Source organism: Carya illinoinensis, chromosome 11 (genome assembly GCF_018687715.1).
Source record: "Carya illinoinensis cultivar Pawnee chromosome 11, C.illinoinensisPawnee_v1, whole genome shotgun sequence".
NCBI lineage: Eukaryota > Viridiplantae > Streptophyta > Magnoliopsida > Fagales > Juglandaceae > Carya > Carya illinoinensis.
The window spans coordinates 36,481,323-36,496,863 of NC_056762.1; the positions used below are offsets into that span (position 1 = coordinate 36,481,323).

General features: G+C 32.8%; 2 protein-coding genes across 6 annotated transcripts; both read left to right on the forward strand.

Moving 5' to 3' along the window:
- Nucleotides 1–1,713: 1,713 nt before the first annotated feature.
- On the forward strand, nucleotides 1,714–5,934 carry LOC122282846. Of its 3 annotated transcripts, none has more exons than XM_043094892.1 (9): nucleotides 1,730–2,058; nucleotides 2,723–2,928; nucleotides 3,037–3,225; nucleotides 3,292–3,509; nucleotides 4,523–4,667; nucleotides 4,823–4,950; nucleotides 5,365–5,427; nucleotides 5,512–5,577; nucleotides 5,655–5,934. In XM_043094892.1, the coding sequence occupies exons 4-9, from the start codon at nucleotides 3,318–3,320 to the stop codon at nucleotides 5,733–5,735; spliced, it is 675 nt and encodes a 224-aa protein (XP_042950826.1). In that variant the 5' UTR covers nucleotides 1,730–2,058; nucleotides 2,723–2,928; nucleotides 3,037–3,225; nucleotides 3,292–3,317; the 3' UTR covers nucleotides 5,736–5,934. The 3 variants fall into 3 exon arrangements, with proteins under 3 accessions (XP_042950827.1, XP_042950826.1, XP_042950825.1); XM_043094891.1 differs by having other exon boundaries at nucleotides 1,731–2,058; nucleotides 3,288–3,509; XM_043094893.1 differs by lacking the exons at nucleotides 5,365–5,427; nucleotides 5,512–5,577; nucleotides 5,655–5,934 and adding an exon at nucleotides 5,184–5,358 and having other exon boundaries at nucleotides 1,714–2,058; nucleotides 3,037–3,509.
- A 4,145-nt stretch (nucleotides 5,935–10,079) lies between these two features.
- LOC122282759 (probable E3 ubiquitin-protein ligase RHB1A) lies at nucleotides 10,080–14,270 on the forward strand. Of its 3 annotated transcripts, none has more exons than XM_043094771.1 (6): nucleotides 10,080–10,285; nucleotides 11,511–11,660; nucleotides 12,465–12,894; nucleotides 13,025–13,134; nucleotides 13,226–13,265; nucleotides 13,944–14,270. In XM_043094771.1, exons 2-5 carry the CDS (start codon nucleotides 11,595–11,597, stop codon nucleotides 13,253–13,255), a joined length of 636 nt encoding a protein of 211 aa, XP_042950705.1. In that variant the 5' UTR covers nucleotides 10,080–10,285; nucleotides 11,511–11,594; the 3' UTR covers nucleotides 13,256–13,265; nucleotides 13,944–14,270. The 3 variants fall into 3 exon arrangements, with proteins under 3 accessions (XP_042950705.1, XP_042950704.1, XP_042950703.1); XM_043094770.1 differs by lacking the exon at nucleotides 13,944–14,270 and adding an exon at nucleotides 10,555–10,716 and having other exon boundaries at nucleotides 13,226–13,875; XM_043094769.1 differs by lacking the exon at nucleotides 13,944–14,270 and having other exon boundaries at nucleotides 13,226–13,875.
- Nucleotides 14,271–15,541: the final 1,271 nt, after the last annotated feature.

Here is a 15,541-nt window from a genome sequence, read left to right on the forward strand (position 1 = left end):
TTTGACACTTCTAACTATCTCCAATAATAAAAAATACACTTATGATACCATAGTAAATAATAACACTAACTATATAGTTAGACAAAAATCTATACGATTAATGGATTCGTGAAAACTTATGAGGTTTTCACGAGGTTCCTAAAGTTAATAGAAATTTCACAATTAAATTTCTAGCAGGCTGTTACATTAATGCATGGCATTGTAGCATGGCAGTTGCTCACTTGTGGTGTAGGTTCATGTCGGAGGTGCTCTCAACTTCACAAAAGTTGAAAACCCAAAACAAAGTTTCAAAAGGATAAAATTCATAGATTTATTTTATAATTAATCTAAATAAAATTAGGGGTAATTTGGACTAATTGATTTTATCACATCATTACAATTTTTTCAAACTCCCATATAAAATATAATAAATAATTCAACTTTTTAAAATTTTAAGATAAAAATAATATTTTATATAATTTTTAACTTTTATCTGATTGCAACTAATTATCTAAACCTGCCATTAATCTTGACTTTACTCATTTGAAAATAAATGCAGGATGTTTAAAGGAGAGGAATTACATTTTTCAAAAAAGAAAAATGTAGGACTTTTTAAAATTTAAATTAGCATTATTTTTAGTAAAATATTTTTTTTAATCAATCACATTAAATTTCTACATATATTAGTATGCAGTTATATTTGTAACTATATTTTTCCTTTTAATACTTTAAGAGAAATAATTTTTAAGATAGGTAAGAGGATGCTTGGTAACACTTTTCATTTCATATTATTTTATTTTATTTTCTTTCTTTTCTAAACACTACTCAAACATAAACATAAATGCTTTTAAATTAATCTTTACAAAATTTTCAAATTAATCATTAAGACTTTTTAAATTTAAAATAAATATAATATTAAAAAAATTATATTTTAACAATATTTTAATTTTATTCAAATTTTTTTATCTAATTTTCTAAATTTCATAAAATATTATAAGTCAAACCATTTTACTATTATTCATAGATTTCTCATCTAATTTCATTCCGTAAGCATCGATATGAGTTGTTTAGATAGTTAGATGAGATTGGATGATTTTATATAAAAGTTAAAAGTTGAATAAAATATTGTTAAAATATTATTTTTTTAATATTATTATTTTAAAATTTAAAAAAATTGAATTAAGATTTTAAAAAATAAAATTATTTATTGTATTTTATGTATAAATTTTAAAAAATTATAATAATTAAATAAAATGATATGAGATAGGTTGAGAATATTTCTCAATCCAAATGGTCCATAAATTTCTTTTATTCATTTTAGTCTATTACTTAAATAGAATAATAAAATATTATTAAAATATATTTTAATAATTATATAAAATTATAATATCCATATTATCTCAATCCCAACCCCACCTTAGAATTGTATATATAATTAAATCCGATGTGCGAGTACCCGCGAAACAAAATTCAAACAGAGGAGATTGGAGAGAGATGAACCGGTGATGCTAAAAGGTCCCAGGCATTATCAGGCAAGAAATCTTCTTTACCAGTGTGAAACGGGGCCCACAATATCTGTACCACCAGCGGCCGCTCCACACCAAAAAGGACAAAAAGCCGAAAACAGTTAAAGCTGCCCTTGCCCAGCCGAGCCAACGGAGCCAGAAAGCCGAAAACATAAACGGTATAGAAGGAGAGCGCGAGCGAAGCAACTGTACAGAGCTCAGAGCTGGCAGTGCGGCTAACCGGCAAAACCTGTTATTAGTGGGTGACCGTACGGAACCATGGCAGGCCGTTTCACCCCTCCAACGGCAGTTGGGACGCATTTAATGTGCTGCTACTGACTGCCTCTCTCCCTCCCTCTATCCGAAGATTTCCATCGTTCTTTCTTCTCTCTCTCAAAAAAGCTCTGCATTTTTCACTACCCACATTCAAAACAAAAAATCCAATCCGATATCTTCTACATCCCTCACCCCTCCGAGAATTTACGCACCGAAATCCGATCCTCTCCCCCACTAGTTTCGTGGTTTCGGCCACTCAAATCGGTTTGCATTTCGGCTCGTCTTCTTACCCGAACAGGTACTCGAGCTTTTTAAAGCTCCCGGTGCTGCTCTGCTTTTAGAGTTATTGATTCACGGTTTTGTTTTTTATTATTTCGGATTTTCCAATCCTCACATAAATATCGAATGCTCGTTCATTTTTTCTGGCTGTGAATTTCGGCTCCTGACTTTCTTTCGCATTTAGACCGATTAGCGGTTCTTTTTAAAATCTTGAATCCTTATTCCTTTGAATTTTGATTTTTGTTCACTATTGATGTGAGTAGTCCAGTGGCTTTGTACAGCTTTGGGCGTAAAAGACAGCGCTGTTTGTGGAAGGGTGTAGTTTTCTTGCCCTCCTTATCTTTTCGGTTTCCTAGAAAGTGTAGGGAAAGTAGTATTTCCTTGTCTTCAATTTTCTTTTTTGGTTAGGAAAATAAACTACGGCAATTTATTAATCTTCTTTTTACGTCAGATAACTTTCACAAGTTTCCAAGCTCAATTAACAATTTCGTAACTCAAGCAAAAACAATATCTTTGATTTCTTTAACTTCTTTTCCTGCCCTTTCTCGGGAACCAAACGATGTCCAAGGTTGCCAGTTCTTTGCTTGCTAGTGGACAAAAAACTTCCTAGTGAAGTAGTAAATTGTCATCTAAAGTAGCATTTAATAATTAGCCTGATATTTAATTTGATAATATTTTTTCAGGTGCGGTGGTGGTGATGTCACTCTAAATTATAAACAGGCATAAGAAAATAGTGAACTAAACGAACAGTGGATTCATTCATTCATTGTGATCAATCTGAGTCCGTGAAAAGATATCTTGGATGGAATAGGATACTCTCCTCGTGGCTCATCCGCATTTATGATTTAAGACGTCCTTGAAAAATACGTGTCAGACTTCAAGCACAAAGGTCGGTCACACTCTCTCTCTCTCTCTCTCTCCCTCCTCCCACCCCTCTTAGTTGTTAAGTCAATATCTATAGAAACCTTATGACTCCATTATTTTCTTTCTGCTTTAGGAATCGCAATTGGAGCTGGAAAATTAATGAGTTTGATGGCCTTGGGAAGCTTGTTTTCATTATGGACATTAATTCGAGAAGTTTGATTTTAGTACTACTACAAGCAAGACCCATTTAGAAGTGAAAAGTGAAGATTTCGGGAACTTGCAAAATTTAGAGATTTTGGGTATTGGATAGCGGAGTTTTTAAGTATCTTTTGTTTTTTTTTTACCTGTTAATTGGAATTCAACTTTTAGCCTTACAAAAGAAAGCAAGAAGAAAATTTGGGAAGGTGATTCAGAATGCTGGAGCCTGAGCTTTGTACTCCTCGGATTCTTTCGCCTTTCCGCGAGGAAAGTGGGGATGAGGAACTTTCCGTGCTTCCCAGGCACACCAAAGTTATTGTTACTGGAAACAACAGAACAAAGTCTGTGTTGGTGGGCTTGCAAGGCGTCGTCAAGAAGGCTGTTGGTCTTGGAGGTTGGCATTGGCTGGTATTGCTTTATTCCTTTCACTTTAATGAATTCTTTGTTTAATTACTGGCACGAGGAATCTACTTATCTTATTCCTATTAATGTGTGGTTAGATTGTTATTTTTCGGCTCTCTTCTCTAATGTTGCGTTTAATCGTTTTGATGTGGAAACTAGATTGGGTCCTCTCTACTTCCTTAATTGAATAGGGCTTCATGGTTAACGTGTGTAAAGGGTTTGAAGGTTTCGAATCTAGGTGAAAAGAACAAATCAGTGAAAAAAGTTGCTTTTATTTGGCCGCAAAGCTGAAAAATATTCTGGATTAGGCCATCATGTCTGACGAAGTAAGTTACTTGAAAAATATTCTGGATTAAGCCATCATGTCTGACGAAGTAAGTTACTATGGATTTTTATAAAAATAGAGTTACAAACGGTTACTTTGCAATTGGAAATTTTGTAGCAAAGAGTGATGGTGCATGCAACTGCTGTAAATTAATCATTTAATTGAATTCTTCCTTTTTTGTACAGAATTTGTGTCAACCGTGGATGGCTTAAGCTTGCAATCATTTAACATTCTATTTGCACTGGTTCAAAGGGAAATAAATATTTATCTATTATTTGTTGTTGATATTATTTTTTTCAACTTGTGAAATATATTCAGACATGCATAAACCTAATAGATGTGTTACTTGAATCTTTTTACTTCTAATAATAACTCGAAAATTCTAGCAATGCATGGATCTTGGATGACAATGTAATCTAAAGTTTTCCAGATATATGCAACCTTTTTGCTGCAATATAACAATCTCTCTTATTGAAAAAGCAGAAAATAAATGTTTTGGGGATTTCATTAAAAATCCTACTTTTTTAGTCTGGAACTGATTTATGGTTCGTTCGTGTTAGTTATAACTATAAATTAAATCATTTTCCATATATATTCTTGTCAACATATTGGGATTTTGTCCTCTCTTGTACTGTCACCAATGCAATCCATCCTCAGGTTGCGTATGTTTACCCTCAATACTTTGACATGCCAGGTTCTGAAAAACGGCGTTGAAGTAAAGCTGCAAAGAAACGCTTTGAGTGTGCTGGAACATCCTACTGGGCATGAAGAAGATGACGATCATGAGTATGATATCTCTAGCAGTAGTTCTGATATTGGTGAAAAGGATAATGATTTCTGTAAGTTACAGTCTTAAATAATGATGCTTGGTTGTATAGTTTCTGCATGCCATTCTTATTCGAAAAGGAAATCGGCAGATCATATTCTACCTTTTTTTTTTTTTTTTATTTGTTTGAAATACTGCCTTTAAGGTTGCTTTTGTTTGCTTGAGCAGCTACTAGTATTGAGTTCCACAGACTTAGTAAGCCAAGAATACGGACAAAGCCTTGGGTAACATCTGCATCAGCAAAGTCAAATCGTGGCTGTTACAGAGAACTTCAATCCATCCACGCACCTCAAAGAGTAAGAATTTGGAAACTTAAGAGATTTATGAAGCTATGTTTGTGTGCTGCTAGCATCTAGGCCTCAAATCTTCGTGCTGATGAATGGGTAAAGAATATTCTATGATAGTTACTAAAAATAGTCAAGCTTTTTGCAGAGAAGAAAAACCATATTAACCCTTCTCGTTTTATACCTCGCTTGAATTCATCCTTAGAGATCTTAGATGCTGGATTATTTCATATTTGTGCCCTCAGGCATCGAATCAAGTATATGGTTTGATGTGGCAACTTCTTGTGGTGCTTGGCATGTGTTTCAGTGCATTAGGAGTATCTTCTAGATGTGCAATTCACGTGCAAAACTTGACACAACGATTCTTCAGTAATTTATGTATTTGCTAAACTAAAGTATTACCTAATCTTTGGCGTGGATTATCAGAGGGTAAACTTGGCCAAATTGGGTACGGACTCATTGTGGAGATATTGCAGACACTTCAGTCTTGTGAGTTTCTGCTTCCTTCTGGACTTAAATGTATTTTTCTGCAGATTTGTATTGCTTTTACTGAATTTTAAAATTTAACTGTAGGTGAGCAGCAATTTTAATCCATCAAGGGACCGATTGTTTAACGCCGCCCAGCGGCATTACACTCAGGTCTCTCTCTATCTCTCTTTCTCTCTCTTTCATGAAAACATGCACGCACATAAATCTGATATCGTTCTCTGATGCAGCTAGAAGTGGACGAGGCACAAGTGATCCCCGAATTTGTTCATGCTGCCAAGAGACATAAGTCAACTGGCAAACTGAGATAAAAGGGGAATTGTGAATGTTGAGAGCTTGTATGATAATATACATATAAGTCTATTGACCCCTAACCTTTAAGATGTGATCCAATTAGTAGACTAATATGAGAGAGGATAGTTAGCCAACCATATCTAATCTCTTTCCTGGATTCTAACCCTGTAATATTTGACTGATGCCTCGTTATTATTATATCCTTATTTTCCCGTATATATAATTGTTTAGAGGTGTAAATATCTATATATATTATTATTATATTCGTTTTAGATCTTTAAACCTAGTCACTTGTGGCTGTGAACACATTTCAAGTAGACAGATATGTCTTAACATTCTCATCCATTTTGAGTGACTGATTAAACATTTTGTCTAGGAGGATTTGGACAAAGGTGGTGGACTAAAACCATCCGGACAATGACCCAAGGGAAGTTTTAGCAAACATTATGCCTGTTTGCAACTCATAACTTTGGGTTCCTCATATCTAAAGGCAGATTTTATGGGTCTGAAAATTTAATAGGATGATGATCGATATTCAAAGGTGGGGCGGGGGTGGCGGCTTTGGAGGACTAGACATATAACGACCCGTAAATGCAACAATGGAAATGACCACCAACTCAATTATATAATACGATAATGGAGGTGTTGGGGGTGGTTGGGCCAGGCTGTCATTCGGCGACATGGAGATCTGAGAAACCAATGGCGTGAAATGCTGACACGTGGATTTCATCCTAAGTGACCTGTCTATGCAATTTCATAGCCATTACTCATTTCATTTCAAAATCAAGGAAACAATCGGCCCACTAAAGTCCACGGATGCCTAACTGCCCGCGTTTTCTTTGCTGACATTATTGGTTGGTGTATGTACACTGTCACATTACATAGCTCCATTGTTGTCCACGGCAAAGATTTTGTGCAAAGTTGCCTCTTGCATTATTGGACCTATGCCTATGGCATGGCATCCTCGTACGATGGAGCTTTCTAAGTATACAGTGATATATTTATTCATCAGTACGAGTTTGTAAATATACGGCCCATATTTCTCAATTTAAACAACCAATTACCACTGCCCTTTTGACCCCCCCCCCCCCCCCCCCCCCCTTCTTTTTTTTTGTAAATTCTCTGTTCGTTGCATCTGTGAATGTCTTGGCCCATAAATAATGGCCTTGCTCTCAAGTAGTAAAGCATGGTTTCATCCTCGCCTCAGCTTTAATCAAACTAGACCCAACCTCGTGATTTCGGACGGAGGTTAGGAGTTCCTTGATTCTGAACTTGGCCCAACCCAAAGTTTATCCTCGGCTTAAGCAGCCCACCTGGCCACAGACTAGATCCATATTATGTTTGGGCTATCCCACTTCGTATTTAATTAAAATGGTGGCTCTCCAGCCACTGCTGATAGTTCCGTTAATTGATTTTTGTATTTTTTTAACAAATTTAAATATTTTTTTATAAAAAAATTATAATATTATTAAAAAAAATTCACTTAATCATTAAGTAAAAAAAAAAAAAAAACCTAGCCGTAGTCTACCAGTGGGCTTCCCAACATTTTTTTAATTAAAATTGTTGGCTTTAAAGCTCTATTTCGATATTAAGAATATTTTAAATTATCTATAAATAGTAATAAAAAATTAATCAATATGAATAACAGTGAAGTATTCTGAGAAGATTTAAGAACAACCTAAATCTAAATGTGATTTTCAGATTTATATTATACCAAGTCGAATGAGAGTCAAATATAAGTCGACCACAATCTAGATTCTTACCTATTTAATTCAACCAATAAGACGTGTAAATCCTACCACTTTAATTTCATGCCGAACTTGCAAACGGTGCCAAAAGGCCCAAAACGTTCCTAAATAAATGGTAACATGTGTAAGTTACTATTGCCCAAACGATAAAATTAAAAAATATTATCCACAACACACGCAAGCAACAAAGAAAAGTAAGAGTGACTACCGTGTCATGTGTAGCATTGAATTCTACGTTTAAAGTTGGTTATTTTTTTGGAGGGTTGCTGAGCTGTATGTACTCTTCTACCCACAGACTACAGTGAAAGGAAAGAGCAAAACGAAAAACAAAAAAGTAACGATGGAGACACCGCTCCTATTTTAATTTTTAACTTTTAGTTTGTTATTAAAGAAACATTTTTTTAATGATGTTATAAATTTTTTTAATAAAAAATAATTTAAAAATATTAAAAAAATTCATATAAAACAAAATTTCTAATCTGCTATCGGTCCCGCTGGAATAGTCGGCGGTCGCCGCAGCTGCTTCCTACAGCTTCCAAAACAAAAAGGAATAAATTTCAACGTCTCTGAATGGTCCACACTTCCACGCGGCCATAGCAGCCAGCGCGTGCAAAATTACGCACGTACATGCCGCTTTCCAAATTCATTAAATTATTTTTAAGAAAAATGTTTTACCCACAATTTCATAAAAAATAAATTTATAAATTTTTATATTAAATTTATTTTATAATAAAAATAATTTTACAATTTAATATACTATATCAAATTATATCAATTTATAAATTTATTTTTATAGAATTTATTTATATTTATAACATTTCTATATTTTTATTAAAAAAAAGTCTATCAGTAACATTATCTCTGATAACAGTCAAATTAATAGTTTTATTTCTTATGATTCATGCAATGGATCTATAAATATTTGTCACAAAGTCAAATAAGACTGGTCACCAAGTCACTCAATATCAACACGACAAACTCGACTTCGGCTTGCATAATAAATATATAGTTATAATCACATGTTGAACGATATAGTTAGCCTAAAACTCAATTCAATTTGCATACGAAAATGATAAAAACATAGCATCTATGTACACAAATTTATTTTACAATCATAAAATAATGTGATATCAAATGATTCACTCACAAATTAAAAATAATAAATACTTTTAATAATTTAATTTCTCATCATTTCATGATATATTATTAGATAATAAGTTTATAAATAAAATATAATAAATAATTTTTAATTATTTAATATCACATTATGAAATAACGAGAAATTTATGAATATTGAAATGATAAATAATATTACTGTTTAAATTAAAAAACAATTGTTATAAAATAAATATATATATGCAGTCGGCAAATGTAGTCGACATGCAGTCGGCTGTACGGAATAAATAAATAAAAATTATAAAAATATTTTTTTTTTCATGATTGTACAGAATGAATAAAAAAAAGTTATAAAAATAATTTTTTTTTCATATAGGTCCTATATTAATTCATTTTTTTCAAAGCGACTGTACGCTAATTGTATTTACCGACTGTAAAAATCATTTATATCTTCTATATATAAAAAGTGTGTATGAAACGGAAAATCTTGTTTTAACGGTTTTTCTTGTTTTTCCGTTAAAGTTAACACCGTTTGTTTTAACGGTTTGGCACATAAAATGAAGACATAAATGTTGAGAGAGATAGCATTCAATGTTGTTATATGATTTAATCTCAATAATTATAATACTTAATAGTTTATATAATAATAAGTAATTAAATATTAGTTGTTATATTTTTCTCTTTCTCCTTAACATATACACGTGTATTAGGTGCATAAGACGTGAATCCCTAAGTATAATATACGTATATTATATGTTTCATTAACTCAGATTATTGAGTATTCCAAATTTAAAAATCTCATATAATATATAATACAAGTGTGTTTAATTAAAGTGTTTTTTTTTTCCATGGTAGTAGGACGTAGCTTTCGCTAAGTCATATTCCATACGTGGGCTTGCTATGATAGGCACGTGACAAAGGCCGTGATCCTTGAACTAATCAAGAAAGAGTAAATTCGACCAATAATTTCAAAATATATTTTATGATTTATATATATGCTATATATAGAAAATATTATACCACAAATTTTATAAAAAGATTATGTTTTAACTTTATGTTGTCCCTGATCGACTCAACCAACAGCAAAATAAGAATTTCAGTATTGTCTCTATTGATTGTCTACAGGATGACATAAATTGATGAATTATAATACAAACATCAAATGACACATATTTTGAACTACCATTTGTGTTAGACTTTTATTAAATTTTTCGTATACATCTTTACTAAAATTATAGATGTTATAAACATATATTGGATTATATGATATTTTGAACTAATTTTTTTATTTTCTCCAATATGCCTTAAATTATTAAGTGACATCAATAATTTTTATAAAATATATATTATTTTTTATAAATAATTATTTCATAAAATTAGACAAACGTGCTTTGCACGTTACTCCCACCTAATATATATATATATATATAACTTAACGACAAGTCAAGCCTCAACTTCTTGTTAATATTAATATTTATTATAGTTATTTAATATTTATCCGACTTCCTTTTTCCGAGAGTCGTTCTCGCACACGAAACCAACCCTTCCTCTCTCCCTGTGTCTCTCTGCTGAAAGCTCTTTAGGCTCTCTCGTCACGGTTTGCCAACAAGAACCTCAGTTCACCAACCTCTGCTCCGCCCCCCTCTCTTTCTCACTGTCTCTATCTCATCTTCCAATTCCGATTGCATTTCCCAATCGTAAAGGTAAGATTCCCACTCCCACGATTCCACCAACGCGTTTCGAGCAGACTTGCCGAAACCGAGTTGATCATTCTCTCTCTCTCTCTCGCTTTACCGTGTTCAATCTACTTTTGTTACAATCTATGTCGCGTTTGTTAAGATCGTAGTGGCAGCTTTGGATTCTAATGCTTTTGGTTTTTGGTGTACCTGCTTTTTTTGCCTAATCGGTTTCGGTGCTGTTTGTTCGTATTTATCGCTGCCTTTGGATTTATGTTTTTGGATTATTTTCTTAGGTTTCCTCAGTTTGATCTTGCATCGATCATCGTTCTGAAATCTGAATTCTCGGCACCGTCAGCTCCTTTACTGGTTTCACTACGCGTTCCATGTCTTTCTGCTTTTACACACACAAATATATTACTCCGGTGTTCCGTTACTACGCAATGGTTCATATATAGGTGAATATAATATGAGATATGCTGGTGATCAAGTAGTAATTATGATTTTTTTTCAGCGTTACTGATGGTTTCGGAGTTGTTGAAGATTGGATCATCTTATTTTTGGATTCTTATTCTTAAAGTTGTATGATTGTGAAGCCTGAGAAAGCCATAATTCTGTTGCAACAAACGTTGTTGATGTTATTGGAGAGGAAGCTATATTGTGTTCTAGCGGTTGAACTGAATGAGTGGTGGTAACATAAAAAAATAGATAGGTTTGGCAATTACTGGATCATTATGTACTTAATAATATAAATTATGCAGTGCTTTTTTTCTTCTTCTCTCTTTTTAGTTTTCTAAGAAAATTGACGTAAGTGAGGAGTGGATGAAGTCCATTAAGGATCGTAGTTTGTCAAACACCTAAGATACCTTGGGAGTTAGATTACCCCTTTTGAGGTTGGCGTGTGAGTTGTGGAGTAACTTGCTACTCGGAAAGTATTATCATTCTGTGGTTTTTGTGCCAATTATGGCATCTTCGATTTTTGCTTTTCAAAATTAAGAGCCTAATTGTTCCTCATGTCTGTTTCTGATTCTTATGCCATATGCTACGCCTGTTGATGAATTGCCTTGATCGATTGGGCAACCCTGTATGTTTTGAATGGCTAGCTTAGATTGTGGTAATCATTGGGTAGGAGATACCATGAAGCTGATTAGTTTTTTGGTCTTTTAGTGTTACTAAGCAATAATAATGAAATTGGTTAATCTAACATTTATAATTGTTTATCTCTTATAATTGTTTATCTCTTGTGTAATAGATTTGGTACTAAAGAAGGGGATATGCTGCAGCAAATGGCGAATACTGATTGTTTTAGGAGAGGTTTCAAGATAAATTAAAGGAAATGGGAGGTTGTTGCTGTTGTTCCTCCAAAGGAACTGAATTGAACCCTGCACCAGCATATTATTATGTCAGTATAATTTTTTCTTGGTTTTTTTCCTGTCTTCAAATCTAGATCAAAATGTTATCTTTGTCTCACATGCATAATTCGTCACAATTGTTTATTGTGACCCTGCTGTATGAGAATATCTACCTTTTTTTTTCTCCTGCCTGATATTTTTTCAGTAAGTGGAAGATACAAAAACTCACCTCAAACTACCATGCAATATGCAATGTTTACCCCCAGCTTAAAATTTTGGCAATGCCCCCCAAATGTTTATCAAGAGCATTTTTTAATTATGTTGTCTTTTAAATTTGGTTTTATGTTTTTCCTTCTATTCTTTTCTTTTTATTTAAGTTATCCATATATCTCAGGAAAAATAAATCCACTGCTAGAACTAAATTGACATAACTAATTAAAAGTGAAAATACACAAAGTTCCCTCAAACTACCAGTTAAAGATTGAAAGCCCCTTAAATTCTTGCAAGATAATTCACTCAGGGGTCCCAGTGGAAGGTTACGAAATTAAATGGATAAAAGCTCAACCTTGAAGCCGTGTATGACAATGCAAAGTTGATTTTTTAAGAGCTAGTATTGGTACTGGTGATAAGGTCTTCAACTTAACACCTTTAATATAATGCCTACAGTCTACATCAAACTTTATCGCCTGTCCCTGAGAACAGAGAGTTTGTCATGGGAGAATTAGCTCTTCTATTCACTTGACATGGCTGTGATTGTTCAGAAATGTTTGTGCAATCATCAATTTCTGCTGTTGGCTGCATCACGACCCTCATTGTCTATATTTTTGGTTTTGCTAACCTATCTTTCTCTGCAGTTCCCAAGAGCATCAGAAGAGCATGTGCCTCTATCATCTGGCCATGGAGGTGCCTCTGCACTCTCGACAGGGCTCCTGGTTGATACCAATCTGGCTACATCAATCCCTGACACTTATAGACCACCCCCAGCACCTATGCCATATGATATAATTTTAGGGCGTCCTCAAACTCCACCTGTGGCTCAAGAAATTTGCAACAGCAAGATGGATGCAGCAGTGCAAACAACAAATTCTGAATCTTTTCAACAAACAGTTGATGGCAACGCTTTAGAAAACTCAGCAAAGTCGGAAGATCCAAAAGAATCAGAATGCAAAGTGCAAATCGATTTTGAACTTGATTTGGCAAAGGGGTCAGAAGTTGAACTTTCAAAGCCAGTGAAACCTGTTATTTTTGCTTCAGAGGAAGAGGATTGTCCCATTTGCTTAGAAGGTGATGTCCGCACTGAGACTGCCTTGAACCTTTTTTAATGTTTGTTTTTGCTAGTGACGATGTGAAGTTGATTCCATTGTGTTTGTGGAAGACAATTTATGTACATATATTCTTGTCTTCTTCCCTGCAGAGTTTGATGCTGAGAATCCAAAAATTACCACAAAGTGTGAGCATGATTTTCACCTTGCATGCATTCTTGAGTGGATGGAAAGAAGTGATGCATGTCCTGTGTGTGATAAGGTCTGCCCCAATGATGAAGTTTTACGATTAGGGGAAAGATATATTTATTTTTATATTCGACTCAGTGGGATCTGTTTTTCTTACTATGCAGGAGATGATTTTCAATCCTCCTATAGTTTAGCAGCAATCAGGTAATCAAGAAGTCAAGTTCCAACTTCTTTGCTGTTCAAAACATGGTCTAAGAGGAGTTTACAAATCTGCTAGAGTTTTCAGCTCTCTCTCTCTCTCTCTCTCTCTCTCTCTCTCTCTCTCTCTCTCTCTCTCTCTCTCTCTCTCTCTCTCTCTCTCTCTCTCTCCTGTTAAGTGGAAGCTGCAGATTTAGCTGTGATTTGGTTAATTTGGTATTGAGGAGTCATGCCCATTTCAAAAGGATCGTGTCTTTGTGCATATACATTTACTTTTAAAGTTAGGAAAAAATGGAAAGAAAAAAGAAAGTAAATATAGAATTTCCACGATTCAATCCAGGAGGTCCGTTATACATTTGCAATGGATTCGTCCTTAGTTTTTGGTCAGCCAGTATGTTATAAGCAATATATTTGCTCGAGTCGGATTGTAGTTGAAGGGTTTGCCATGTTGTCACGTTGATTGTCTCTTTGTGACTGTAGCCTCTCTGTTGGTCCTGCATTCTTTGATTAAACTTTCCTTCTTACTCTCCATTTGATCCTGTTGCCGGGTTAGTAGGGAAATATAATACGAAAAGACATGCTTTATTTCACTTATATGAAACTCTAATTTGAAGAATCCTGGCTTTTGTGACTATATACATCTATCTTATCTACTGCTTGAAGCTAAATATATCTCTATTACAGTTTCAGAAGGAATCAATTATTCCTGCCCACCGTCTTGGTGCTATTTTGGCCTTGTTTTAGAATTGGGATCAGACTTTGCTCAAGTTGGTTTTGAATGAGTGTTAATATTGTCTTGTCCAGAGCATTTGATCTTCTGTTCTTCTTTGCCGTTTTTGGGTGACGTGCTACGTATGTCAAGTTTCGTAACGCATTTGTTTGGGTTATGGCCGCCTTTATTTTCTTGCTTTTAATACTTTTTCTTACAAACTTGGTGTGGCAGCATACCATTTAATATGGCGGCCCTTTTAGTTATAAAATAGTCAAAATACTATTTATTAGTTGACGTGGCATCGTTCTACATTCTCCACATCATTTGTGCGTCTTGATGTGTCAAAATATAAGCTTGCAAATTATATTTTCTTTCTTTTCTCACAGTAGGTGGAAGTAGCAAGTAGTTATGATGTTGAGAGATTAGCTGGGCTGTTCAACGAATCTTGATTTGGATAACTTCCGTCTCAGTAACTCTTATCTTAATATTTAAATATCATAAATATAAATAATTTAAAATTTAAAATCTTTAATTTTTTTATTTAATTATTATAATTTTTCAAACTTTCAATCAAAGTATAAAAAATAATTCAATTCTTTTAATTTCAAAATAAAAATAATATTAAAAATATATATTTTAATAATATTTTAACTTTATAATATTTTTATTTAATTTTTTCCTATCATTTTCTAAAATGTTATAAAATATTTTAATTTAAATTATTTTATTATTATTTATAAATCATTTTATTATTATTTTTAAATTATTTTAATTCATCTTATTTTAACTCATTATTTAAATCAGACATTAATGAGTTTGGATGTTTGAATGAAACGAGATAAATTGCATGTTCGTGAGGGAAAAAATAACTGATAATATTTCAAATGATTTTAGAAAAAATAACGGATATCCCATAATAATTTAGTTCTGTACCATTCATGGACTGATTCAGGTAAAAGATTTATCCAGAATATTATTAACAATCATAAAATAACAATTTTGTTAAAAATGATTTAGTTGTTTGGACTATTTACCTTTCACGGGGAGGCATTTTCGCCAAAGGCCTCTTTTAATCCTACTTTTTTCTTGTAAATTCATGAATTATGGTAGTATCTTTATTTTTAATTTTTATATGACTTATACTACTTGAAAGTTTAGTACCTCATTACACCACTTGTTATAGCTTTTTTTTAATTATAAAGAAGTTAAATGATGGGGCATGTTTCTATATAATCTATATCACTGGTTGTGTTAAATATGAACTTCCAAATAAATAAATATATATATATATATATATATATAAAGAGAGAATGATTTGATGATAATTTTTTTTATAAAATAAATTTATAAACTGATGTAATTTTATCTCTTATATCATATTATAAAATTATTTTTATTATAAATTTAATTTAATATTAAATTTATAAATTTATTTTTATAAAATCTAAATCGAGAGGAGTTATCTTCTTTATTTGGAATTAAGAAAAATCTAATTATAAGTATAATTACATATTGATATATGTAGTGATTAATCAAAAAATAAATTTTATTAAAAATAATATTATTTTAA

What these genes read in the sequence shown, in the direction of transcription:
- LOC122282846 (XM_043094892.1), top strand. Translation starts at nt 3,318, where the DNA reads ATGCTGGAGCCTGAGCTTTGTACTCCTCGGATTCTTTCGCCTTTCCGC. An exon ending in TTGGAGGTTGGCATTGGCTG is followed by an intron (nt 3,510 to 4,522) that starts GTATTGCTTTAT and finishes TTGACATGCCAG; the next exon opens with GTTCTGAAAAACGGCGTTGA. An exon ending in CCATCCACGCACCTCAAAGA is followed by an intron (nt 4,951 to 5,364) that starts GTAAGAATTTGG and finishes GTGGATTATCAG; the next exon opens with AGGGTAAACTTGGCCAAATT.
- LOC122282759 (XM_043094771.1), top strand. Translation starts at nt 11,595, where the DNA reads ATGGGAGGTTGTTGCTGTTGTTCCTCCAAAGGAACTGAATTGAACCCT. An exon ending in CTGCACCAGCATATTATTAT is followed by an intron (nt 11,661 to 12,464) that starts GTCAGTATAATT and finishes CTTTCTCTGCAG; the next exon opens with TTCCCAAGAGCATCAGAAGA. An exon ending in TTGTCCCATTTGCTTAGAAG is followed by an intron (nt 12,895 to 13,024) that starts GTGATGTCCGCA and finishes TCTTCCCTGCAG; the next exon opens with AGTTTGATGCTGAGAATCCA.